This window comes from Osmerus mordax, chromosome 14 (genome assembly GCF_038355195.1).
Source record: "Osmerus mordax isolate fOsmMor3 chromosome 14, fOsmMor3.pri, whole genome shotgun sequence".
NCBI lineage: Eukaryota > Metazoa > Chordata > Actinopteri > Osmeriformes > Osmeridae > Osmerus > Osmerus mordax.
In genome coordinates this window covers 17,776,831-17,802,364 of record NC_090063.1, presented here as the reverse complement: position 1 = coordinate 17,802,364, position 25,534 = coordinate 17,776,831, and the positions used below count along the sequence as shown (strand labels likewise).

Here is a 25,534-nt window from a genome sequence, read left to right as displayed (position 1 = left end):
CTCTCTCTCTCTCTCTCTCTCTCTCTCTCTCTCTCTCTCTCTCTCTCTCTCTCTCTCTCTCTCTCTCTCTCTCTCTCTCTCTCTCTCTCTCTCTCTCTTTAAATATATATATATTTATTTATATATATATATTTATATTTGTACAATCTCTCTCTGAATCCAGTGTGTGATAAAAGGCTAAGAGGGTTTGTCTTCTGTGTGCTCAAATTGCTCCTACGGGAGGCCAGGCTCAAACAATAACCAGCAGAAACACTAAACTGATTATCAGCAGAAACACTACTGATAACCTCCAGAAACACTACTGATAACCCCCAGAAACACTACACTGACTGACAACCTCCAGAAACACTGAATACTTTGTATGCTTATAAAGTACTTTAAGAGAGACTTGCAGAGTTAGCCTGGCAGAGTTAGCCTGGCAGAGTTAGCCTGGCACTCACATAAACACACACATACCTGCTGCCACACACACAAACACACACATAAACACACATACCTGCTGCCACACACACACACACACACACACACACACATACACACATAAACACACACATACCTGCTGCCACACTCACACACAAACACACACATAAACACACATACCTGCTGCCAAACACACACAAACCAGCAACCACACTCACACACACTCTCCTCTCTCTGATGTTGGGAATGCATCCTCTCTTCTCTTCCTCTCTCTCTTCCTGTCTCCTCTCTCTCTTCCTCTTTCTCTTCCTGTCTTCCTCTCTTCTCTTCATTTATTCACTCTCTTCCTCTCTCTTCCTGTCTCCTCTCTCTCTTCCTGTCTCTCTTCCTGTCTCCTCTCTCTCTTCCTCTTTCTCTTCCTGTCTTCCTCTCTTATCTCTTCCTCTCTCTTTCTCTCTCTCTTCCTGTCTCTCTTCCTGTCTCTCTTCCTCTCTTCTCTTCCTGTCTTCCTCTCTCTCTCTTTCTCTCTGTAATCCTGATCACAGTCTTGTCGATCCTCCTATTCACTGTTCTCTCCAACCCTCCCTCTTTCTCTGATCTCTCTCTCTCCCACTCTGTCCCGTCACACACACACCCATAGCAACACATACACACCCATAGCAACACACACACCCATAGCAACACACACACACCCATAGCAACACATACACACCCATAGCAACACACACACACCCATAGCAACACATACACACCCATAGCAACACACACACCCATAGCAACACACCCACACCCATAGCAACACATACACACCCATAGCAACACACACACACCCATAGCAACACATACACACCCATAGCAACACATACACACCCATAGCAACACACCCACCCATAGCAACACTTGTCTAATCCTGTTTCAGCTCCACAGGTGGTCGGCGCCTCTGGCTTGGACCGGACGTCAACGTTTACACTGTGAGGTCTGGCACACACACACACACACATACTATACACACACACATACTATACACACACACACATACTATACACACACACACACACACACAAAACTCTAAACTCTTGTCTGACCTGAAATGAAGGAAACAAACTTCCCTGCACACACACACCCTCGCACATACACCCTCACACACACATCCTCACACACACCCTCACACACACACACCCTCACACATACACGCTCTCACACACACCCTCACACACACACCCTCACACACACACCCTCACACACACCCTCACACATACACGGGAGTCAGATGGCTGAGCGGTGAGGGAGTCGGGCTAGTAATCTGAAGGTTGCCAGTTCGATTCCCGGCCGTGCCAAATGACGTTGTGTCCTTGGGCAAGGCACTTCACCCCACTTGCTTCGGGGGGAATGTCCCTGTACTTACTGTAAGTCACTCTGGATAAGAGCATCTGCTAAATGACTAAATGTAAATACACCTTCCCTCGCACACACACCCTCACACATACACCCTCACACACACACCCTCACACATACACCTTCCCTCGCACACACACCCTCACACATACACCTTCCCTCGCACACACACCCTCACACACACACACACATACTATACACACACACTATACACACACACACACAGACTGCTAGATCACAGTTCTCCATGTTTCTTCCTGAGCTCATTGTAGTCCCCTGCAGACTGGCCTACAGCACCAGGCATTGTGGGAGATGGAGTTTTTGCCCCCCTGGGAAATGTGGTCTAAGTGGTGCAGAGAGAGACGGGGGAGTGAGGAGGCTGGCTTGCCTAGCGTAGCGATGCTAAGCATTTCATCAATAGTTGTGCTTGTTTCAGAGGAAATTGTCTTGGGGTGAGCTCTCAAATGAGACTTCAATCGATGACACTCAGGAAGAATAATATTGGCAATGTTTAGTAAACTATTGTTGTAACAGCACTTAAGAGGGAATGGTTTCCACAACCACCGTCATACTGAGACAGTATTGTATTGTACAGGTCGTTTGGCAACCAAAACCATCCAATAATAATAGGGTCCAGAATAATAGTGTCTCCCTGACCCTGAGGGGAGCAGGAGTAGCAGATTATTTGCTCCTCAGCTAGACATCATGTTACAGGGCAGGGTTAGATGTTAGGAGATGTTAAGGCTGGTTTATCGTTGGGACAATGAACAAAAAATACTTGATTCTTGACGACCAGTCAGGTCAGCCAATAGCATCTCAAGAACCATCCATCTCCTAGCAACCGGGGCCCAAGTCTGAGAGCTTGTTTACAAACCTCACCAACTCTTTATGAACATACTCACGCAATGACAGACCCTCCCTCCCTCGCCACATGCTGGTCAGACTACTGACTGTAAGTGTGTGTGGTTACTGGTCTGTGTGTGTGTGGTTACTGGTTTGTGTGTGTGTGGTTACTGGTTTGTGTGTGTGTGGTTACTTGTCTGTGTGTGTGTGGTTACTAGTTTGTGTGTGTTTGCTTCAGTAAATTGGGTTAACAATGCTGACTAAAGGTCAGTAGAGCTTTAAACCGAATAGACCAGCACATGTATCATATAGAAAAGGTTAATCAGGTGAGATAAGAACACACACACACACACAGTCCCCCTCCCCCCTGGGGGAGACCAGGCAAAGCCCAGAGTCATCACTTCTCCCTGGGAGAAACACACACACAGAGGCTCTGCCACACAAACACACACTCACTCCACACACACACACACACATCACTACAGGGTTTTCCCAGATCACAAAGCAGCTGATCGTGCATTGCTGTGAAATGATGCCGGCTTTTAGAAAATAATCTGTTTTCTTGTTCTCCTCTCTGTCTTCATTGTCTGTCTCTCTCTGTGTATCTAAATGTTCCAGCTGTGGAGCGAACTTCAGCTTAGTGAGCGAGAGAGAGAGGGCGAGAGAGGAAAAGAGACAGGGAGAGATGAAGAGAGGAAGAGAGAGGGAGGAAGACAGGGAGAGAGAGGAAGAGAGACGGTGAGAGAGGAAGAGAGAGGGTGAGAGAGGAAGAGAGACAGGGAGAGAGAGGAAGAGAGAGGGAGAGAGAGGAAGACAGGGAGAGAGAGGGAGGAAGAGAGAGACAAGAAGAGAGAGGAAGGGAGAGGGAGGAAGACAGGGAGAGAGAGGGAGGAAGAGAGAGACAAGAAGAGAGAGGAAGAGAGAGGAAGGAAGACACGGAGAGGCAAATGTCTCTCTCTGTATCCCTCTCTCCTCTCTCCCCTCCCCCTTTCTCCCCCCTCCCCCCAAGGTTTATCTCTCTCCTTCTGCTTCCATCGTCAGGAAGCAGAGCGTTCCTCCACTCTGTTATGATCAGAAACATGATGGACTGTAAAGGATGTGATGGGTTCGGGTTAGTTATGGGATGTTCTCATACATCTGAGTGGCCCTGCAGGGCTCTTCCAGCCCCAGCGAGGTGGAGATCACCTCGCTCTGCCAAACCCAAACAACCAAACCTTCCCTCTCAGTTCACCAGCCTTTCGGACAGCAGTGCTGTTCTGCTCTGGTCGTAATATTTGAACAGCTTGTACAGTCCAGAACAATCTCCCCTCTCAGAGCTTGTACAGTCCAGAACAATCTCCCCTCTCAGAGCTTGTACAGTCCAGCATCATCTCTCTCTGCCTTCCGTTGCCATGCATACTGAAGTGCAGGATATTGTTTTCCATTGAAATGCAAATGAAAAGAAAAGTGCTGAGTGGGGTTTCTGTGGGGGAAGTTCCCCCAATGAAGGTCTGTGTGTGCTGAGTGAGGTCTGTGCTGAGTGAGGTCTGTGTATGCTGAGGGAGGTCTGTGTATGCTGAGTGAGGTCTGTGCTGAGTGAGGTCTGTGTGTGCTGAGTGAGGTCTGTGTGTGCTGAGTGAGGTCTGTGTGTGCTGAGTGAGGTCTGTGCTGAGTGATTGATTGTCAGGTAGAAAGACCTTTCTTTAAATAGCCTCCGTGCATCAGTCACCCTGCCGCCCTCAAGCAAAGGACCCACTCTCTCTGGCTCTGAGTGTATGTGAGAGTGTGTGTGTATGAAAATGAGTGTGTGTGTGTGTTTGATGCACCTGTGAGACTGTGTGTGTGTGTGTGTGTGTGTGTGTGTGTGTTTAATGCACCTGTGAGACTGTGTGTGTGTGTGTGTTTAATGCAGTGTGTGTATCCATGCAGCAGCAGAATTTTTCCTCTCACAGAGAGTAACACACACGTTAATGGTACTGTGCACAAACACACACACTGTCAGGCTCACCTACACACTTGATTCACACACTTGGAAAGGGCAGTATCGCCATTGGCAGAAAATATTGATGAACACAGCAAATGGAACAATGATTTAGACTCCTGTGTATGTGAGACCACCACACTTTTATCACAGCACTAAATTTCCATATTGATTAAATAACATTTATTTGAGCTACACCCTAACATGTGCTAAATCCTTGAGTGAAGATTTTCGAGGTAATGTGTCTCGCTTGATAGGAAATCAATACTCAAAGAGGATGAAAAAGAATGAATTGTATAAGGCTCTTGGTAACTTTTTAATTCAAACTGATAAATGTTCCTTAAAGAACCCTGTTGTGTTTATTTAATTTTTCAAATGACTCTACTTTTCTGTTTGAAATCTTTTAGCATTTCTTGAATTATGGCGTGTTTTTCCTTGTTCTGTCAAGGTAGACTGTTATAACTTGTTGGGTTCACAAAGGTGGAAGCCAGATTTTTACACCACATTAATTTGCCGTGGATGCAGTTGGCATCTTTAAGAGGAATAAAAATGTCTGGCTAGGAACTAATCATCTTCTAAGGCAGGTGGGAGGATATATATGTGGAGCACCCTGGCTGTCTGTTGATAATGGCCTATAAACAGGAAGTGGTGTGTGTTCCAAAGGTTTCATATATGTTAGTTCTTTTTTACTTTCTTAAGGTTCACAAAAAAAGTTTTGAAAGGTTAACATTTAAAAAAATAAGACATTTTCCAGAAAAGGTATGCATCATTGATTGAGTACTTGATGAGGTATACTCTACTCTATTGTACTCTGCTCTGCTTTAATCTACTCTGTTTTTGGCTTCACTGTTCTCCTCCTCTCTCTTCTCCTTCCACTGTGTGTGTGAAAATGTTTACAAAAAGTTTAGGGAAAAAAAGTTTGAAAGGTTGAAAAGAAGAAACGAAAGAAAATTTAGAAACAAAAGTTTTGAAAGGTTGAAAATATCTATATTTTTAAAAGGTTCGATTTTTTTCTCCAAAAGGTTGATCAAAAAGATATTGAATAGTTTGCACCATTGATGAGGACTCTACTGTACTCCACTCTACTTTAATCTACTCTGTTTCAGGCTTCTCTGTTCTCCTGTCTTGTCTCTGTGTTTTATTCCTGAGTGAAGGTTGGAGTGTCCGTGCGATTCAACATGTTCAGGTGGGGGAGGTCTTCTGTTACATTTACATTTATTCATTTAGCAGACACTTTTATCCAAAGCGACTTCCAAGAGAGAGCTTTACAAAGTGCATAGGTCACTGATCATAATAACAAGATAGCCACAAAAACATTGCGAGTAGCCAAAACATGAAGCACACATTATGAACAACCAAAGTAAGTGCCAAAGGGAAGAACCATAAGAGCATGTAGTTAAACAAGTTACAATTAAACAACATGAACCGCTATAAGTGCAAGTGTACCTGTGGAAAAAATAAGCAACAATAATAAAAACAATATATCACAGCGAGTACAAACATTTTAAATCAGTTACCACTAACCACAAGAGCAACAAGTCTCTAAGCAAGAGTCATTGTGATCCTTGAGGAAACTAACATCGGGTCAAGCGAACCATTCCTAAGTACCGTTGTACTCCCGGAACAAGTGCGTCTTGAGCCTTTTCTTGAAGGTGGAGAGACAGTCAGTGTCTCTGATGGAGGTGGGGAGTTGATTCCACCACTGGGGGGCCAGACAGGAGAAGAGCTTGTGTTGGGACCGGGCGGTCTTGAGCGGTGGGACCACCAGGCGGTTGTCTGAAGAAGACCGTATGTGACGGGTGGGGGTGTAAGGCTGCAGGAGAGACTTGATGTAGGCGGGTGCAGTCCCGTTCACTGCTCGGAAGGTCAGTACCAGGGTCTTGAATCTGATACGGGCCATGATAGGTAGCCAGTGGAGAGAGATGAGGAGCAGGGTAACATGGGAGCATCTGGGTAGATTGTAGACCAGGCAAGCCGCTGCGTTCTGAATCCTCTGAAGAGGGCGGGTTGCACATGCTGGGAGACCAGCGAGCAGCGAGTTGCAATAGTCCAACTTGGAGAGGACAAGTGCTTGGACTAGCAGCTGTGCAATGTGGGCCGTGAGGGAGAGCTCGTCGTCCATGGTAACCCCAAGGTTCCTGGCAGAGGATGAAGGGGTCACCGTCGCAGATCCCAGGGTGATTGAGAGATCGTGGGAGATGGAGGGTTTAGCCGGGATGATGAGAAGTTCTGTTTTGGCGAGGTTCAGCTGGAGGTGGTGCTCGGTCATCCAGGAGGAGATGTCTGTGAGGCAGGCCTCAATCCTAGCTGAGATCCCCGGATCGGTCAGGGGGAACGACAGGTACAGCTGCGTGTCGTCAGCGTAGCAGTGGTAGGAGAAGCCATGGGAGGTGATGATTGGTCCAAGTGAGGTGGTGTACAGAGAGAAGAGGAGGGGTCCAAGGACGGAGCCCTGTGGGACACCAGTAGAGAGCTGGCAAGGGCCTGACAGTTTGCCTCCCCAGGAGACCTGGTAGGATCTTCCCGACAGATAGGATGAGATCCACTGGAGTGCAGTGCCAGTGATGCCCATCTCAGAAAGTCTGGAGAGCAGGATCTGGTGGTTAACCGTATCAAACGCTGCAGAAAGGTCCAGCAGAATGATGACGGATGACCTGGAAGCCGCTCTGGCAGACTGGAGGGCAGTGGTGACTGAAAGGAGGGCAGTTTCTGTGGAGTGGCGGGTCTTGAAGCCCGATTGGTTGGGGTCAAGCAGGTTGTTCTGAGAGAGAAAGTTTGACAGTTGGTTAGATACAGCACGTTCAATTGTTTTTGAAAAGAAGGGTAACAGTGATACCGGTCTGTAGTTCTGGAGGACGGCAGGGTTAAGGGAGGGTTTTTTGAGTAGAGGGGTAACTCTAGCCTGTTTGAAGGCAGAGGGGAAGGTGCCGGAGATAAGAGAGGAGTTTAGGACATGGAGAAGAAAAGTTATGATGGAGGGGGAGATGGTTTGAAAGAGAGGGGAGGGGATAGGATCAAGGGGACAGGAGGTGGGGCGATGAGAGAGAATGTTAGCTTTATTGAAGTGAGAGAGAGAAGAGCCCTCTCCACCAACATACACGCATACACCAGGTACTGACAAACACACTCACACATACAGTACATTGATGAGGAATTTACACACACACGCACACACACACACACACAGAAAGGTTTGCATCAGAACTGTCTACGGAGAGTCAAATTTCAACAAAATGTGTTGTCATGACAGTCTTGGGACAGAACTGTGTTCTGCTCCTCTCTCTCACCAACCGTCTCTGGAGGAGGGGATCCCTCTCTGAATTGTTCCTCCCAAGGTTTCTTCCATTTTTTCTGCTTGTCTTCCTTGAGGGTTTAGGTTGGTTGAGGGGCAGTTCTATGGGCGTATGTGAAGCCCTCTGTGACATGCTTGCGTGTAAAAAGGGCTATACAAATAAATTTGATTTGATTTTGATTTGGGACTGAGGAAGAAACAGAGAAGGTAAAGTGTTGTGTAAGTCTGACGGACACCCAGGTGACTTGTCTTTGAAGTCGGATACCATCTTATATTCTCTGATTGAGGTCTTGAACTTCTCTTCCCACTCGAACATGAATAACTCTGAAACATCTCCTCTCACAGAGCACGAGGGATCTTTTAGGTATTGATGAATCATCGCGTTGGGTGGAGTTTTTCTCCATCGATGATAGGTTAGGGTTAGGGATGCATGAACAAACAGTTTTCCACACCTGTGGGTGTAAAAGCCAAGGAAATGAAAGGTGAGGTCAACTGCAAAACATCTTGAATAATTTCTCTTCCAGAGCAGTGGCCTCAAGTGTTTCATAAATAATGGAGGCTTGTAGCTGGAGCAGGGTGTAGCAATATTAGCATGCTGACCAGGCAGACTGCAGGATATAGCAATGTTAGCATGCTAACCAGGCAGACTGCAGGATATAGAAATGTTAGCATGCTAACCAGGCAGACTGCAGGATATAGCAATGTTAGCATGCTAACCAGGCAGACTGCAGGATATAGCAATGTTAGCATGCTAACCAGGCAGACTGCAGGATATAGAACCAGACATCCCGAGCTGCGGCTCGGGGTGTCTGGTTTGTTCAAGGCCATTAAATGCTTCTTTTTTTTAATCAATTTGGCATGTTGATTGGGACACAGGATGTTATCAGCGGAAAGCTGTTGGATGTGATACCACAGATCTTTACCTGCAGGGTTAGGGGTTATAGTAGGGGTAAGATAGGGTTAGGGTTAGGGGTTATAGTAGGGGTAAGATAGGGTTAGGGGTTGTAGTAGGGGTAGGTTAGGGGTTATAGTAGGGGTAAGATAGGGTTAGGGGTTATAGTAGGGGTAAGATAGGGTTAGGGGTTATAGTAGGGGTAAGATAGGGTTAGGGGTTGTAGTAGGGGTAGGTTAGGGGTTATAGTAGGGGTAAGATAGGGTTAGGGGTTATAGTAGGGGTAATTCACTCAGGCTCCCATGATTCAATTTGATTCAATTAAGGACCATAACAAGTAGAGAGTAGATCCCATCACAGTCAGACAGTAAACATGGGTATATGTCCAGTATATCTCTCTCTCTTGGAAGTCGCTTTGGATAAAAGCGTCTGCTAAATGAATAAATGTAAATGTATATGAGAGCCGTGTTTCACCTCCAACAAACAGCTTTCTTTATTACAACCCTGACAGGCTCATAAATCAGCTCATCCAATACTGGTTTAGTATTGTACAGAGCTGTAGATTTGTTAGCGGCTGGTTCCTCATCTGTCTGTCGAGGTGGTGGGAAGACCTGGGAAGAAGTCCTGTTGGTTTTAAACACAACAGAGGACCTGGTTCCTTCACCATGCGGCTGGTACACACACGCACACAATCTCTCCCAGGCCCAGTTTATGAGTCCTTTGTGTGTATGGACACACAGTTGAGTGTCGACAGATTGTCCTGTGTCTTCCCTCCTCTAGGCAGCAGGGGCGTGAGCACACTCCGTCTGAACACGTCAAAGGCAGAGATGCAGGGCTCTGGTGATGTCATTACTATGCAGTGTGTGTGAGAGTGTGTATGTGAGAGTGTGTGTTAAGCATCCACCCTCCTCCTTCTACCTAAGTCTCAGTACATTCATTAGCTTTGTCAACTTAGAAAAATTACCCCCACCCACCCCCCCTCCAGCCCCTCTCTAACCCCCCAATCCATTACCCTCCCTCCCTTCCTCCCTCACCCTGTCTTTGCCCCCCATGGAGGTGTGTGATAGATGGAAGAGATGTGCTGGTTATTTCGGAAGAACCAAACCATGGAAAGGGAAAAGGGAGGGAGGGGAGGAAGCAGGTGGGAGAGGAGGAAGGAGGAGGGGGGGAAGGAGGGGGGGGGGAAGGAGGTGGGAGAGGAGGAAGGAGGAGGGAGGGAGGAAGGAGGAGGGAGGGGGGGAGGAAGGATGTGGGAGAGGAGGAAGGAGGAGGGGGGGAGGGATAGACAGTATGGTCAGGAAGAGGGGGGGAGGGCACACCTCATTTCCCTCAGTCGGCCCCTTTGGGGCTTGGCCACACACAGATACACACACACACAGATACACACACACAGATACACACACACACAGATACACACACACAGATACACACACACGGATACACACACACAGATACACACACACATCTCCAGTCCCCTTGCCTGCTGCCTCTCCAGGATGATTTCCATATTTATGACGCTGGAGGATATCAGTTATAAATACACACCTGCCCAGGTGCTGCACAAACACACATATAGGACCCACACACTCACACGCGCACACCCTCTCCTCAGTAGTCCCTGGTGGTGAGGTGACATAGGGGCTGAGAGAGGCTGAACAGCTGGCTCCCCCATCTCTCCCCCCCGCCTCCCCCCCCGTCTCTCCACCTGCCTCTCCCCCCTCACACACTGACACACCCACACAGCCACACACTCACACACACTCACCCACACACACTCACACTCACACACACTCACACTCACCCACACACACTCACACACACCCACACAAGAACACACACCCTCACACACACACCCACACACTCACACACACCCACACAATAACACACACCCTCACACACACACACCCATTGCCTCCCCTGACAGAGCAGTCCTCTATGTGCTGGATGGTTCATCTATACTTTATAAGTCTGAGATGAGAAAAGTCTATTTTGGGAATATATTGTTGCCAGTAACTACACTGTGAGTGTGTGTGCGTGTGAGTGTGTGTGTGTGAGTGTGTGTGTGTGTGTGCCAGCAGGGTATTGACCCCTGGGGTTCACACTCACATCATGGCTTCCTCAACTCTCAACACACATCACCCTGACCCTAACACCCATAGATATATATAAAGACTAGATGTTTTACGGCGGAGTCTAGATTTCAACTGATTTTAAAACGGTTTGGTTTGTTATCAACGTCAGAGATGTCGTTATGCCACTGCATGCTTATGAATATTCTTTTCTTTTTTTTTTTTTAAGAATAGAAGTATCTAAGTAACGACATCTCTGACGTTGAAAACAAACCAAACCGTTTCAAATTGGTTGAAAATTGAGCAAGTTATGGTCATTTAAAAAGTACATGTAGCACCAACACAATGTTATGGGTGAGCGAGTTGACTGTAACAAGATGGCCGCCATGTGCGGACGTTCGACTCCGTTGTCCGGCAACGCGGACAAGACATCTACCCTTTATATATATCTATGCTAACACCTATCTACCTCTATCTAACCCTCAACACACACACCTATCTACCTCTATCTAACCCTCAACACACACACCTATCTACCTCTATCTAACCCTCAACACATCACCTATCTACCTCTATCCAACCCTCAACACACATCACCTATCTACCTCTATCTAACCCTCAACACACATCACCTATCTACCTCTATCTAACCCTCAACACACACACCTATCTACCTCTATCTAACCCTCAACACACACACCTATCTACCTCTATCTAACCCTCAACATGGCGATTGTACCTTACAATCAGCCAATAACCCTCAACATGCTAATCGTACCTTACAATCAGCCAATAAGAACACAGCACACTGGTCACATGAGTCATGGATAATGTGGGAGTTTGTGCAGATGCTGACATCAAGAGAAACAAATGTTTTTATTACAAATGATCCATAAAGTGTCTCTCTGTGGTAGGAGATCTGAGTGGGGCAAGAGCAGAGATCATCTCTGTGGTAGGAGATCTGAGTGTCTCTCTGTGGTAGGAGATCTGAGTGTCTCTCTGTGGTAGGAGATCTGAGTGTCTCTCTGTGATAGGGAGATCTGAGTGTCTCTCTGTGGTAGGGAGATCTGAGTGTCTCTCTGTGGTAGGAGATCTGAGTGTCTCTCTGTGGTAAGAGATCTGAGTGTCTCTCTGTGGTAGGAGATCTGAGTGTCTCTCTGTGGTAGGAGATCTGAGTGTCTCTCTGTGGTAGGAGATCTGAGTGTCTCTCTGTGGTAGGAGATCTGACGGCCTCATGTACGTACATTTGCAAACCTAGCGTTATTAGCGCCATGGCCAACCCGCAGATTTCACACGCTGTGATACTTCAGTTTACGTCGTATTTACGAAATCTGCAGGTCATCGGGTAATCAGTGCCTGTCTCTGCCCACTATACAGTACATTGCGAGTATTAAACGCACAATTGAATGGGCCTCCTTCTCTCTTTCTATCATGGATCAGCCACCAAAGTCAAAACAGCGATGACTGTTTGAAATGATCCTGATGGCAATATTTGTAATGTAGCGAGGAGTTTAACAACTTCTGGAATGGAATTTGAACGTTGAGTCAGAGATTCAATGTAATCTTTGATTTCTTCCAGTAAGTGTAATATTGCATGGCTGCTTAATCTGTAACACGTAATGATTTCGTGTTCACTTAACTCAAAAAGTGTGATTCTTGTGGCAAAAATCCTTTGGCCTATGTCTTCGTCTTGCTCGGGTTACAGATGCCATTTCACCAGGAGGCATATGCGCATCCTGGTTTACGCCTGCTTTTAACAGGCAGAGAATTTTCAATGCAAAATAGAGGTGCGCTTTCACAGGCGGTTTTTGTACATACCGCGGAATACATAATCAGGCGCACTTTACGCATCCCCTCCCATCTCTTTATGGGAAACTCCCACTTTCCCCTTGACCCTCGCGTCAATGTGAATGCATATGCATGCATGACACGGAAAAGCGCAATTTGCCATTTTCAGTTCCCGCGACAGGCAGTCTGCGCTTTTACCTCAGTGCGGCATGTTTGTACATACATCGCCATGCTTTTATGCGCACGTTGCGAAATACTCCTGAAGTGGGCGCAAAAGCGTTAGTACATGAGGCCCACAGTATTATTTTTTATTCTATATTATTTTATTCTATATTATTTTATTTTATCGTATTTTATATTATATTGTATAGCTCTGCCAGTATTTTGTTGTACATTTTCTACATTTTATGTATTTTTTACTTTACTCCAAGTACTAATGGGGGGGTCTCTCTCCCCCACCTCTCTCTCTCTCCCACCTCTCTCTCCCCCACCTCTCTCTCCCCCACCTCTCTCTCTCTCCCACCTCTCTCTCCCCCACCTCTCTCTCTCCCACCTCTCTCTCCCCCACCTCCCCCTCTCTCTCCCCCACCTCTCTCTCTCTCCCACCTCTCTCTCCCCCACCTCTCTCTCTCCCACCTCTCTCTCCCCCACCTCCCCCTCTCTCTACCCCACCTCCCTCTCTCTCTCCCCAACCCAAATGTCTGTCATGGTAAATTGTAAAAACTTACAGTATCTGAACAGTGCAGTGGTACTGTAGTATCTGAACAGTGCAGTGGTACTGTGGTATCTGAACTGTACAGTGGTACTGTAGTGTGTGTGAGGGTGTGTCTGTGAGGGAAGGTGTATGTGTGAGGGTGTGTGTGTGAGGGTGTGTGTGTGAGGGTGTGTGTGTGAGGGTGTGTGTGTGAGATGGAAAGTGTGTGTGTGAGGGTGTGTGTGTGAGATGGAAGGTGTGTGTGTGAGATGGAAGGTGTGTGTGTGTGTGAGGGTGTGTGTGTGTGAGGGTGTGTATGTGTGAGGGTGTGTGTGTGAGGGTGTGTGTGTGAGGGTGTGTGTGTGTGTGAGGGTGTGTGTGTGAGGGTGTGAGGGTGTGTGTGTGAGGGTGTGTGTGTGAGGGTGTGTGTGTGAGGGTGTGAGGGTGTGTGTGTGAGGGAAGGTGTATGTGTGAGGGTGTATGTGTGAGGGTGTGTGTGTGAGGGTGTGTGTGTGAGGGTATGAGGTTGTGTGTGTGAGGGTGTGTGTGTGAGGGTGTGTGTGTGAGGGTGTGTGTGTGAGGGTGTGTGTGTGCAGGGAAGTTTGTTTCCTTCATTTCAGGTCAGACAAGAGTTTAGAGTTTTAGACAACGCTACCAAAAGCACCCCACTTAAAAACAGCTGAATTATAAATGAAAAATGGTCTTTTAGATTTTATCCCAGATCATAGCCCAGCTCTTCCCTCGCTGAGCACAGCCGAGTTGAGAGTCTTTCTGTGTTGACAGGAAGAATCTGCACGTGTTCATTAATCTACAACTGCTGCTAAAAGGCACATGCATGTCTTCATTTAGCTGTTTACACAGGAAGACATCGTGTTACCATGGTAACAGCCCACGAGCCCACATACAGTTGTGTGCGGCAAATTAATAAAAACAATTGTTTCGTCTAATATTGTCCTCTGAGGAGAACATTTCTTCTTAGCCTCCCATGGTAACCCACAGTTGGACACACTCTCTCGGCCCTGAACACACACACACACACACACACACACACACACACTCACACACACACACACTCACACACATCCCCATTAAAAAGCATTTAAATTCTCAGGGAGGCCAGTTATAACTCACTGTATTAAAACTAATTTCGGTCTTATTCATCTTGAAAAGTTCTGTGTTATTCCCTGAGGATCTGCACATGCTGCTGTTCTGCTGGTGTTATTCCCAGAGGATCTGCACATGCTGCTGTTCTGCTGGTGTTATTCCCTGAGGATCTGCACATGCTGCTGTTCTGCTGGTGTTATTCCCTGAGGATCTGCACATGCTGCTGTTCTGCTGGTGTTATTCCCAGAGGATCTGCACATGCTGCTGTTCTGCTGGTGTTATTCCCAGAGGATCTGCACATGCTGCTGTTCTGCTGGTGTTATTCCCAGAGGATCTGCACATGCTGCTGTTCTGCTGGTGTTATTCCCAGAGGATCTGCACATGCTGCTGTTCTGCTGGTGTTATTCCCAGAGGATCTGCACATGCTGCTGTTCTGCTGGTGTTATTCCCTGAGGATCTGCACATGCTGCTGTTCTGCTGGTGTTATTCCAGAGGATCTGCACATGCTGCTGTTCTGCTGGTTCACATGGAGACTGAAGAGATCTGTTGCAGAGTCGCTGGCGCTCATGTGAAACCATGAGTGAAAGGATGGGAACTCTGAACAACTCTCAACAACAAGTCAGGCTGTGTGTGTGCGTGACGGGGGGGAGTGTTTCCTCTCTGTTCTCTCTCTCTCTCTGTTCTCTCTCTCTTTCTGTCTGTTTCTCTCTGTTCTCTCTCTGTTCTCTCTCTGTTCTCTCTCTCTCTTTCTCTCTCTCTGTCTGTCTGTCTGTCTGTTCTCTCTCTCTCTCTCTCTTCTCTCCTCTCCTCTCTCTCTCTCTCTCTCTCTCTCTCGTCTCTCTCTCCTTCCCTCTCTCCTCTCTCTCTCTCACTCTCTCTCTCTCTTCTCTCCTCGTCTCTCTCTCTCTCTCTCTCTCTCTCTCTCTCTCTCTCTCTGTTCTCCTCTCTCTCTGCTCACTCTCTCTCTCTCTCTCACTCTCTCTCTCTCTCTCTCTCTCTCTCTCCTCTCTACTCTCTCTCCTCTCTCTTCCTCTTCTCTCTCTCTCTGTTCTCTCTCTCTCTCTGTTCTCTCTCTCTCTCTCTCTCTCTCTCTCTCTCTCTCTCTCTCTCTCACTCTCTCTCTCTCTCTTCATCTCTCTTCTCTCTCTCTCTCTCTCTACTCTCTCTCTCTCTCTCTCTCTCTCTCTCTCTGTTCTCTCTCTCAGTTCAGTTCAGAATGCTTTATTGCATGACAGTTCGGGTTGAGCAGTATTGCCAAAGCAGCCCATATTGAATGGACATCTTAACATATATATCATAACAATTAACAAGGAGTCTAACAATAATAATATGGCAAAACATCAGTAGCATAGTAAGTTGGGGGACTGTAGAAAAGTAACAGATAAATGCATGTTAAGATGACAGGAGACAAAAAGGTTTAACAGTCATACAAGGTTGATTCACTGTCCCTCAAGTTGTGACAGTTATATATCTAGCGGCAAGGCTTGCAGTAGGCCCTTTGCCCAGAGAGTGTAGTTTTCAATTAACTGGTTACATTTTTCCAGATATTGATCTCTTTTATACTTATAACATTTAAGTAGGAAATGTTTTTTCTGTTTCAATTTCCCCTGATGTACAGTGCCCACGGATGGCAAGGGTGTGGTCATTCATTCTGTATTTTATGAGCAGCTGTCTTAGCTTTATGTCCTTGACATAAAGGTGGCTGAGCGGTTAGGGAATCGGGCTAGTAATCTGAAGGTTGCCAGTACGATTCCTGGCCATGTCAAATGATGTTGTGTCCTTAGGCAAGGCACTTGCCTCGGGGGAATGTCCCTGTACTTACTGTAAGTTGCTCTGGATAAGAGCGTCTGCTAAATGACTAAATTTAAATGTCTAAATGTTGACAATATATAGATATTCAGCCATTTCATATTTTCTGTTTAGGCCCTGATAGCAGTCTAATGTGTTTTGGTTTCTTTTTCCCAGTGTTCTCGGTAGGAGTTTTAGTTTTTTCTGTTGGATTAGTTTTATTCTGTTTGGTGTTAAAGGGGAAGGAGGTGTGCCGGGCGGTAGCTGGTTTGTTAGTCTCATAACCAGCTGGCACAGGGGGGCTCCTCTCAGGGTTACCTTCATGGACTGCAAGGGATTTACAGTGGTGTGGGTATGGTACAGTGAGGGTTGTCTAAAGATGTGATTGTTACAAGCAGCATCAACCATGTCAGGCTCACATCCTGTTCTGGCATTCAGGTCTCCGATCAGCAAGATATTTTGTGTTTCTCTTGTTTTTTTCCAAATGTGTGGACGTTTGATATTAGGGTTAGTTAGTTAGGGGTTAGGGTTAGTTAGTTTAAACAGGTTTGGAGGTGCAGCGGCCGCAAGCACACCTCACTACTGCCCCAGGAATGGTCCCCTCTCAGCAAGCACACCTCACTACTGCCCCAGGAATGGTCCCCTCTCAACAAGCACACCTCACTACTGCCCCAGGAATGGTCCCCTCTCTGGGATAGAACTGCAATATTACAATAGCTAAAGCAGGCTGTCTGCCCTGTCTAGACAGAACATGAGTGTGTGTGTGTGTTTTTGTTGGCAAACAAGACAACTGCTCAGCACGGTCACCTTGACGATGGAGTCGCCCTGGTGATGCAGTTTCCCTGGTGATGCAGTCGCCCTGGTGATGCAGTACCTGATACCTGGTGTTTACACACTCTGAACAGACTCATGTAAACAAGCGTGAGTGTATGTGTGTGTGTGTGTGAGTGTATGCATGCATCCATGCGTGTGTGTGTCCACACGCATGGATGCATGCGTTTCAGGCGTATTATTTGTGTTCGAGTCTCTTTCCCTCTGATGTATAAAGAACCATGCAGACTTGAAATGCTGTTGAACACTAGAAACCCTTAATAACAAACACCAGTGATCACGTGTTCCTGTTTTACTTCATGTCTCCTCCCACACTGGTTTCTGTGTACAGCGTTTCTATTACGTTTCCATGGAGACCATCCCTCTCATCGGCTCCTTGTTGACATCCTTGTCTCCGGGGCAACTGGTGCGTCCGAGTGTGCGTGGTTACCCTAGGAGACAGGAAGTGTCGGTTTCCTTTCACGAGAGGGGAGAGAGAGGGCGCGAGAGAGAGAGAGTGGGGAGAGAGAGGGGGCGAGAGAGTGGGGGGAGAGAGAGAGAGAGTGCGAGATAGAGAGAGAGAGGGGGGGAGAGAGTGGGAGAAAGAGGGGGCGAGAGAGAGGGGGAGATAGAGTAGAGGGAGATAGAGAGATAGAGGGGGGGCGAGAGGGGGAGAGAGTGGGGAGAGAGAGAGGAAGAGAGAGAGAGAGTGGGGAAAGAGAGGGGGAGAGAGAGAGTGGGGAGAGAGAGGGGGGAGAGAGAGTGGGGAGAGAGAGAGGGAGATAGAGAGAGACTGACGCGAGAGAGAGAGGGGAGGAAGGGTTCTTCTTCCTGTCATAGGAAGCGAGGGATGGAACGGAGTGATGGAACGGCGTGATTAAACCGTGTGATTGATGAGCTGGTGAAGGGGGCGGGGCTTTTGGCTGTCACCAGAGAGACTGTGTTGTAGTGTGGCCTGTACAACCTCTTTCCTCCTCCTCTTCCCCCCCAGCATGCAGGGACCTGATTGGCTCAGATAGTTAAAGACAGGAAGCCCAGTGCTTCATGGACCCCAGGCAACAGCACCTCATCTACCCCCTCTGGACCCAGGACCCTCAGCACAGGTACCCAACACCTGTCTGTCTCTCTCACTATCGATCTTTCTCTCAGTTCATTTCAGTTCAAAGGGCTTTATTGGCATGAAAACAACAATTGTTCATATTGCCAAAGCAACGGTAGAATTACAGAAATATTAATCAATGTAAATCATGGCCTTATATATACTTATATATATATCTCTCTCTACCTCTCTCTCCCTACCTTTCTCTCTACCTCTCTCTCCCTCCTCTCTCCCTACCTCTCTCCCTACCTCTCTCCCTCCTCTCTCCCTACCTCTATCTTTCTACCTCCTCTCTCTCTAGCTCTCTTTACCTTCTCTCTCCTGACCAGTAGGACTTTCTCTGATCTGGTTAATCTGAGTCAGCACTCCACTCTCCTGTGCTGTCTAGTCAAGAGGGGTCCCCTGTGTGTGTGTGTGTGTGTGTGTGTATGCTTGCACAGGATGTGGCGGGAGACTGTATGCTGGCTCAGCTCAGGACACGCACACACACACACACACACACGCCAGTGTCGCTGTGGTTTCATGGCGGAGCAGGGGCTAGTTCTGGAGCTGGATCTGGGAACAGCATGGACTGCTTTTGTAAACACAGGGTATGTAAACCTGACGTGTATATATACTGTACATGCTGCCTGCATACATGACCAGCCTGTATATATACTGTACATGCTGCACTTACAGGACAGTGCATAGAAGAGATAATAGTGTTGCTGCCTAAGTTAGACACTCAGAACGGAACTTGTAAAGTTGTGTCTCTTTCTTTCTCTCTCTCTCTCTTTCTCTCACTCTGTCTCTCTTGCTCTCTCTCTCTCTCTCTCTCAATTCAATTCAGCTTTATTAGCATGACAGTCACTACAACCGTATTGCCAAAGCTAGAGGCACAACAACAGATAAGTATACATCAACAATACCAGTCAAAAACAACATAAGGAAAGACAGCCAGTATTGTTTGGAATATGTGGCAATAACAAAACGCTCAGATGAACAAAAAGTGCCAACAAATATACCACAGTTAGTACAACTATACAGTAATAACACCAGTCAAAATAGTAAGAACAGAAAATAATAATTTGTAAGACACAGTGACAACAAAACACAAAATCAAAACACAAAGAACTAAAGTGAGTAGTTACAGTGAAATGGACAATACATATAATAAATAGAAGGCAACATTTTTGGTTTGGTTACAGTACACTCAGGTTTTCCCTCATTTCATGGCACTCTTTAAGAAATCGTCCATATAGGGGGGCTGTGTGTCCCTCCCCTAAGAGTACTTCCATCTTTTCATCATCGGACAGTGTGGTGAACGAAGGTATAAGGGTTTCAAATTTATTAAAGATATGCTGTCTGGTATTACTTTATTGTTGGCAGTGTAGTAGAAAGTGCATCTCTGTCTTTAACTCACCTGTCGTACAATGACCACATACTCTGGATTCTTTTGGTAACCAGGTCTTTTTTGTGTCTGCCTTTTTCAATGGCTAGACTGTGGTCACTGATCCTGTACTTGGTCAGGATCTGTATTTGTTTTATATCTTTGAAAGTATAAAGACATTTAGCCAATTCATAATCTCTGTTTAGACTCTCTCTCTCTCTGTCTCTCTCTCTCTCTCTCTCTCTCTCTCTCTCTCTCTCTCTCTCTCTCTCTCTCTCTCTCTCAGTTCAGTTCAGTATGCTTTATTGGCATGACAGTTCGGTTGAGCAGTATTGCCAAAGCAGTCCATATTGAATGGACATTTTAACATGTACTATATCATCAACAGTTAGCAAGGAGTCTAACCAATAATAATATGGCAAAACAACAGTAGTATAGTAAGTTGGGGACTGTAGAAAAGTAAAATATAAATGCATGTTAAGATGACAGAAGACAGAAAGGTTTAACAGTCATACAAGGTTGATTCACTGTCCCTCAGGTTGTTAGTCTCATAACCAGCTGGCACAGGGGGCTCCTCACAGGGTTAACTTCATGGACTGCAAGGGCTTTAGAATGGAGGGTTTCCCTCAGGACTGGATTTTAAATGGGTGTAAAATTTTTATGATCTTTTCTGGATTTCAATGTTAGTGGGAATCGTCCTAATTCTGCACGACATGCGTTTGTGGGGGTTATTCTTTGTATATTTCATATATTTCGACAGAAATCAGCATGTAGAGTCTCTATTGGGTGCTTTTTCCCAATTGTTGAAGTCTAGATGGCTGAGTGGGCCCCATATCTCACTTCCGTAGAGAGCAATAGGCTTGATGATGCTGTCAAATATTTTACACCAAATATTAATTGGGATGGTTATTTTATAAAATCTTTGTTTTATTGCATAAAAAGCTCTACTCTCTCTCTCTCCCCCCCCCCCCCTCTCTCTCTTTTTTTTTTTTCTTTCTTTCTTTCTTTCTTTCTTTCTTTCTTTCTTTCTTTCTTTCTTTCTTTCTTTCTTCTTTCCTTCTCTCTCTGTCTGTCTGTCTCTCTCTCTCTTTTTATTTCTCTCTTTCTTTATCTGTCCAGACTGACCCTGTGTGTAGCAGGCTGTGTGTGTGTGTGTGTGAGGATTTATGTATGTGTGTGTGTACGGGTGTGTGTGAATAGGTGTGTGTTAATGAGTGTGAGGAGGTGTGTGTATGTGTGTGTGAGGAGGTGTGGGTGTGTGTGTGTCAGAGTACATTTCACAGACAGACCGGCTGCCACTCTCCAAGAGGGCCTGGTCTCAACAGCTGTGACTGGGTCTGCTGGACACACACACACACACCTCCTCACCCACCCACCCACCCCCCCCCCCCACACACACACACACACACACTCCTAACAGCTGGTGCTGGGTCTGTTGGAGACAGGCTTTCTGTCTTTGGTGTGTCACACGAGGTCCAGGGACCGCTGTCTCCATAATGAACGTCTAGTGTGAAGCTACGTTAGCATAATGCTAAATCTTTATCTAAATCCTGCTAAATGCTAAAGCCATGATGAACTCACTGGGCTGTGAGCAGGGCCCTATGCAGACTTTGAAAAATACAGAGGTCCAAAAAATGTTGTAGGGGGGTTGATATTAATGTTAGCTGGTAGCTAGTTTACTCATAACGGACAGCCACTGTTTAACGAGGCGCGACCATGGCGACCGTGCACCAGAGCTGTTTGTCAGACAACGTCTTACTGGAATGAATCATGGCAATGAACTACGAGCAGACGACTCATAAAATTGTCAAGTTACCTCATAACGCTTCAGTGGATTAAGGTGCCTGCTCTGCCCAGGCCTAGGCTAGGCTAACTTTGATTTGCACACAATTAATACGAGGGCACAAGCAATATTGCATTAATTTGAGCGCAAATTATTGAGCGCAAATTATTGTTTTAAGTCAAGCACAGTGGAGTGCAAAGCTTCCCAGTCAGTTTCATTGGTCAACTCTAGCAAGCAGTCACTCCCCACACACACACACACACACACACACACACCTCCCACACACACACACACACACACCTCCCACACACACACCTCCCACACACACACACCTCCCACACACACACACACACCTCCCACACACACACACACACCTCCCACACACACCCCACCCCTCTAATGGCCCATGCTTAGTGAGGGTGGGGTGGGCATCACTGTCTATTCCCCCAGCTCTCTATACAAGCTCTCTACTAGAACCCCAGCTCTCTATACAAGCTCTGTACTATAACGGAAACATATACTGCCTGGCTGGCTGACTGGCTGTATCTCTCAGAGAAAGCAGTGTTGTCTGTGTTTCTGCGTATCTGTGTTTCTGTGTTTCTGTGTTTCTGTGTTTCTGTGTAACTGTGTTGTCTGTGTAACTGTGTTTCTGTGTTGTCTGTGTAACTGTGTTTCTGTGTTGTCTGTGTAACTGTGTTTCTGTGTAACTGTGTATCTGTGTTTCTGTGTTGTCTGTGTAACTGTGTTTCTGCCGTGGAGTGCCCTGCCAAGAATGCAGGTGAGTGAATCAGGTTGTTGAGAATGTCTCTACAGGGTGTGTAAGTTGTGTGTGTACGTGTGTGTGTTTATGTGGGTTTCTGTCTGTGTGCATGCGACATGCTGTTCGCGTGTCTGAATTTGTGTTAAGTGTACTGGAGGATGTGTGTGTTTGTGTGTCTATACAGAACTGTCTCTATGAGATTAGTTTCCAGCTTGGAGGTCTGTAAATATCAGGATCAGTTGTTAGTTATGTAGTCACAAGGCTTGAAGCTGTGTCTGTGTTCTGGTGTGTGTGTTTGTGTCTGTGTTCTGGTGTGTGTGTGTCTATGGGTTATTTTGTGTTTTGCGGGTATGTATGCAAGCGAACATGTATATCTGTTTATGTATTCATAAATGTGTTTGTACGTGTATTTGCTTGTGTGTGTGTGTGTGTGTACATCATGTGTGTGTGTGTACATCATGTTTGAGAATGTGCAGTATTTATGTGTGTACAGTGTGTGTGTGTACAGTGTGTGTGTACAGCGTGTGTGTACAGCGTGTGTGTACAGCGTGTGTGTGTACAGCGTGTGTGTACAGCGTGTGTGTACAGCGTGTGTGTACAGCGTGTGTGTGTACAGTGTGTGTGTACAGTGTGTGTGTACAGCGTGTGTGTGTACAGCGTGTGTGTACAGCGTGTGTGTACAGCGTGTGTGTACAGCGTGTGTGTGTACAGTGTTTGTGTACAGCGTGTGTGTACAGCGTGTGTGTACAGCGTGTGTGTACAGCGTGTGTGTGTACAGCGTTTGTGTGTGTACAGCGTGTGTGTACAGCGTGTGTGTGTACAGCGTGTGTGTGTACAGTGTGTGTGTACAGCGTGTGTGTACAGCGTGTGTGTACAGCGTGTGTGTACAGCGTGTGTGTACAGTGTGTGTGTGTGTGCCCCTTATTACCCCGTCACATGGCCTTCCCAGAAGGGTGGATGCCAGAGACGCCCAGCTGGGCGGGGCACAGGAACAGGAAGTCCCTGATGTAAACACAGGCTTCTTTGAACACGCTACGCTACACTGCACTACAGCTAACCCAGACCTACTCTGCAACACTGGTTACACCACAACTGACTGTAGGGCTGTATTGGGTGATACCGTGTGTGTGGAGGGGGGGGGGGACAAGGAGAGGGTGGTCTCTCTTTTCTTTCACACTATCCCTCTCCCTCCTCTCTCTCTCTCTCTCTCTCCCTCTCTCTCTGCCTCTCTCCCTCTCTCTCTCTCCCAAATCACATCATATTCAGATCAGGCTTCACACATGCCCATAAAACTGCAACTCTAACCAACCCCCTCCCCCCCCCCCAGGCCAACAGAGACCCTGTGTTCCTGATGGGAGGTGCCACCCCCCCCCAGCTGCCCGTTACCATGGAGACCCTGGTCAGGCTGACCATCCACAACGTCAAGGACAAGTCCTACGACCCGGTCAGTATGTGTGTATACTGACCTCTGACCTCTCTACAGGGGGGTGTCAGTACTGCCCAACCCTGAGTGTGTGTGTGGTGTGTGTGGTGTGTGTGTGTGTGTGGGGTGTGTGTGTGTATTAGAGTGTTTGTGTGTGTGTGTATTAGAGCGCGTGTGTGTGTGTGTGTATGAGAGTGTTTGTGTGTGTTTGTGTGTATTATAGTCTGTGTGTGTGTGTTTGTGTAGAGTGTGTGTGTGTAGAGTGTGTGTCAGTTTATTAGAGTGTGTGTGTGTATTAGAGTGTGTCGAGTGTTTGCGTGTATTAGAGTGTGTGTGTGTGTGTGTGTATTAGTGTGTGTGTATTAGAGTGTGTCGAGTGTTTGCGTGTATTAGAGTGTGTGTGTGTGTATTAGAATGTGTGTGTATTAGAGTGTGTGTGTATTAGAGTGTGTCGAGTGTTTGCGTGTATTAGAGTGTGTGTGTCTGTGTTGGAGGGTGTGTTTGTCTGCTGTGATGTGGGGTGAGTTTGTTTTCATCTTAATGTCCCTGTTGCTCTGAGATAGTTTCATGTTTTGTTATTCTGTTGTTCACAGTTCTTTAACTTCTGTAAACTGTTTTTAAAAACTGCTTCAGAGTTGTATATACATCTCCCCTTTTCTCCCCGCCCTCTCTCCCCTCTCTGTATTTCTCTCTCTCTCTGTTTTCCTTGTCATCCTGTCTGGTTCACACGCACACACACACACACCAACACACATACACCAACACACACACCCTCACACACACACACACACACACACACTAGTCTTGAGTGTGTGTATGTGGAAAGGAGCGATCATGCCACCAAATACAGATTAAAACTAAAGTAACAAAACTGGTTTGAAAATGTAAGAAGTGAAAATAAAAAGTAAAAGTAGTGAAAGTAAAAAGTGGAAAGTAAAAAGTGGTCAGAAAAATGTATTGGAATGAAATACTTATACCAGAAAAATCTAAGTATTTGTTTTGAAAAACAGAGAGAGACAGAGAGACAGAGAGAGATAGAGTGAAAGGGTCAGAGTGTTAAGGGCTGTCTGTATATTCCCTCTGTGCTGGGTCAGGGTTGGGTCAGGGTGGGTCAGGGTTGGGTCAGGGTTGGGTCAGGGTGTGTGTGTGTGTGTGTTTGTGAGTATATAAACTCTTGTGTAAGTGACTGTTGGAGATGTGCAGTTCAGGATCCAGTTTTTCAAATATCTGACAAGCTGTGCAAGACAGTGCACACCTAATAGAGCTAACAGAGCTAACAGAGCTAATAGGAGGTACAGTGGATCAAGGGTCAGAAGGGCAGAGTTCAGGGGGCAGGAAACGGACTGGATTTACCAAAGCAACCACACCTCAGCTACCAGGCACAGTGCAACAAAATAACATACTCTACATAACAATAACATGCCATAACTACAGAATCACATAGCAAAGTGCAACAACATTTCAACCACAGGGTTAGTAGTAACCACAGGGTTAGTGTTAGTAGTAACCACAGGGTTAGGGTTAGTAGTGCACAATGCAGAGCAGCTGAAGCATCATGAGATCTAAGTGCATCAGACACAGTTGTGATTGCTGTGTGTTTCCAGACAGCGGTTCAACAGGATGTCAAACACACCATGCTGAGAAGGTCAGATTCACACACATCACAGGAGCTTCTGTAAGGGCTGTTGTCTGCCGCTGTTGGCTCCAGACCAGCCTGAGGTAGTGTTCGTCTGACTGACTGGAAGAATCAAGGATTCATCAAACCCAACCCTGTTTCCCTGCCTCTTTCAAGGGCTTGAAAGGAGGAATAGGGAAAGGAGGAAGAGGAGGAGGGAGAGTAGGAGGAGTAGGAGTAGGGAAAGGATGAGTAGTAGGGAGAAGAGGAGGAGAGGAAGGAGAGGAGGAGAAGAGGAGGAGGAGTAGGGGAAGGAGGGGAGAGGAGGAAGAGGAGGGGTGTGTTGTAGATTTGTTGTTGTATTCTGTCGCAGCAGATTGAATTATGGGATAATCATGAATGACCTAATTTCCTGTTCTTGTCCACAGAG

General features: G+C 46.6%; 1 protein-coding gene across 1 annotated transcript in view; it reads left to right on the top strand.

Moving 5' to 3' along the window:
- Nucleotides 1-23,423: 23,423 nt before the first annotated feature.
- inpp4b (inositol polyphosphate-4-phosphatase type II B) overlaps nucleotides 23,424-25,534 on the top strand; it is a 41,766-nt gene continuing 39,655 nt past the window's right edge. Inside the window, exon 1 of the mRNA XM_067251110.1 lies at nucleotides 23,424-23,510. Coding sequence (XP_067107211.1) covers nucleotides 23,454-23,510 — 57 coding nt within the window. The 5' untranslated portion in view covers nucleotides 23,424-23,453. The remainder of the gene's footprint in view (nucleotides 23,511-25,534) is intronic.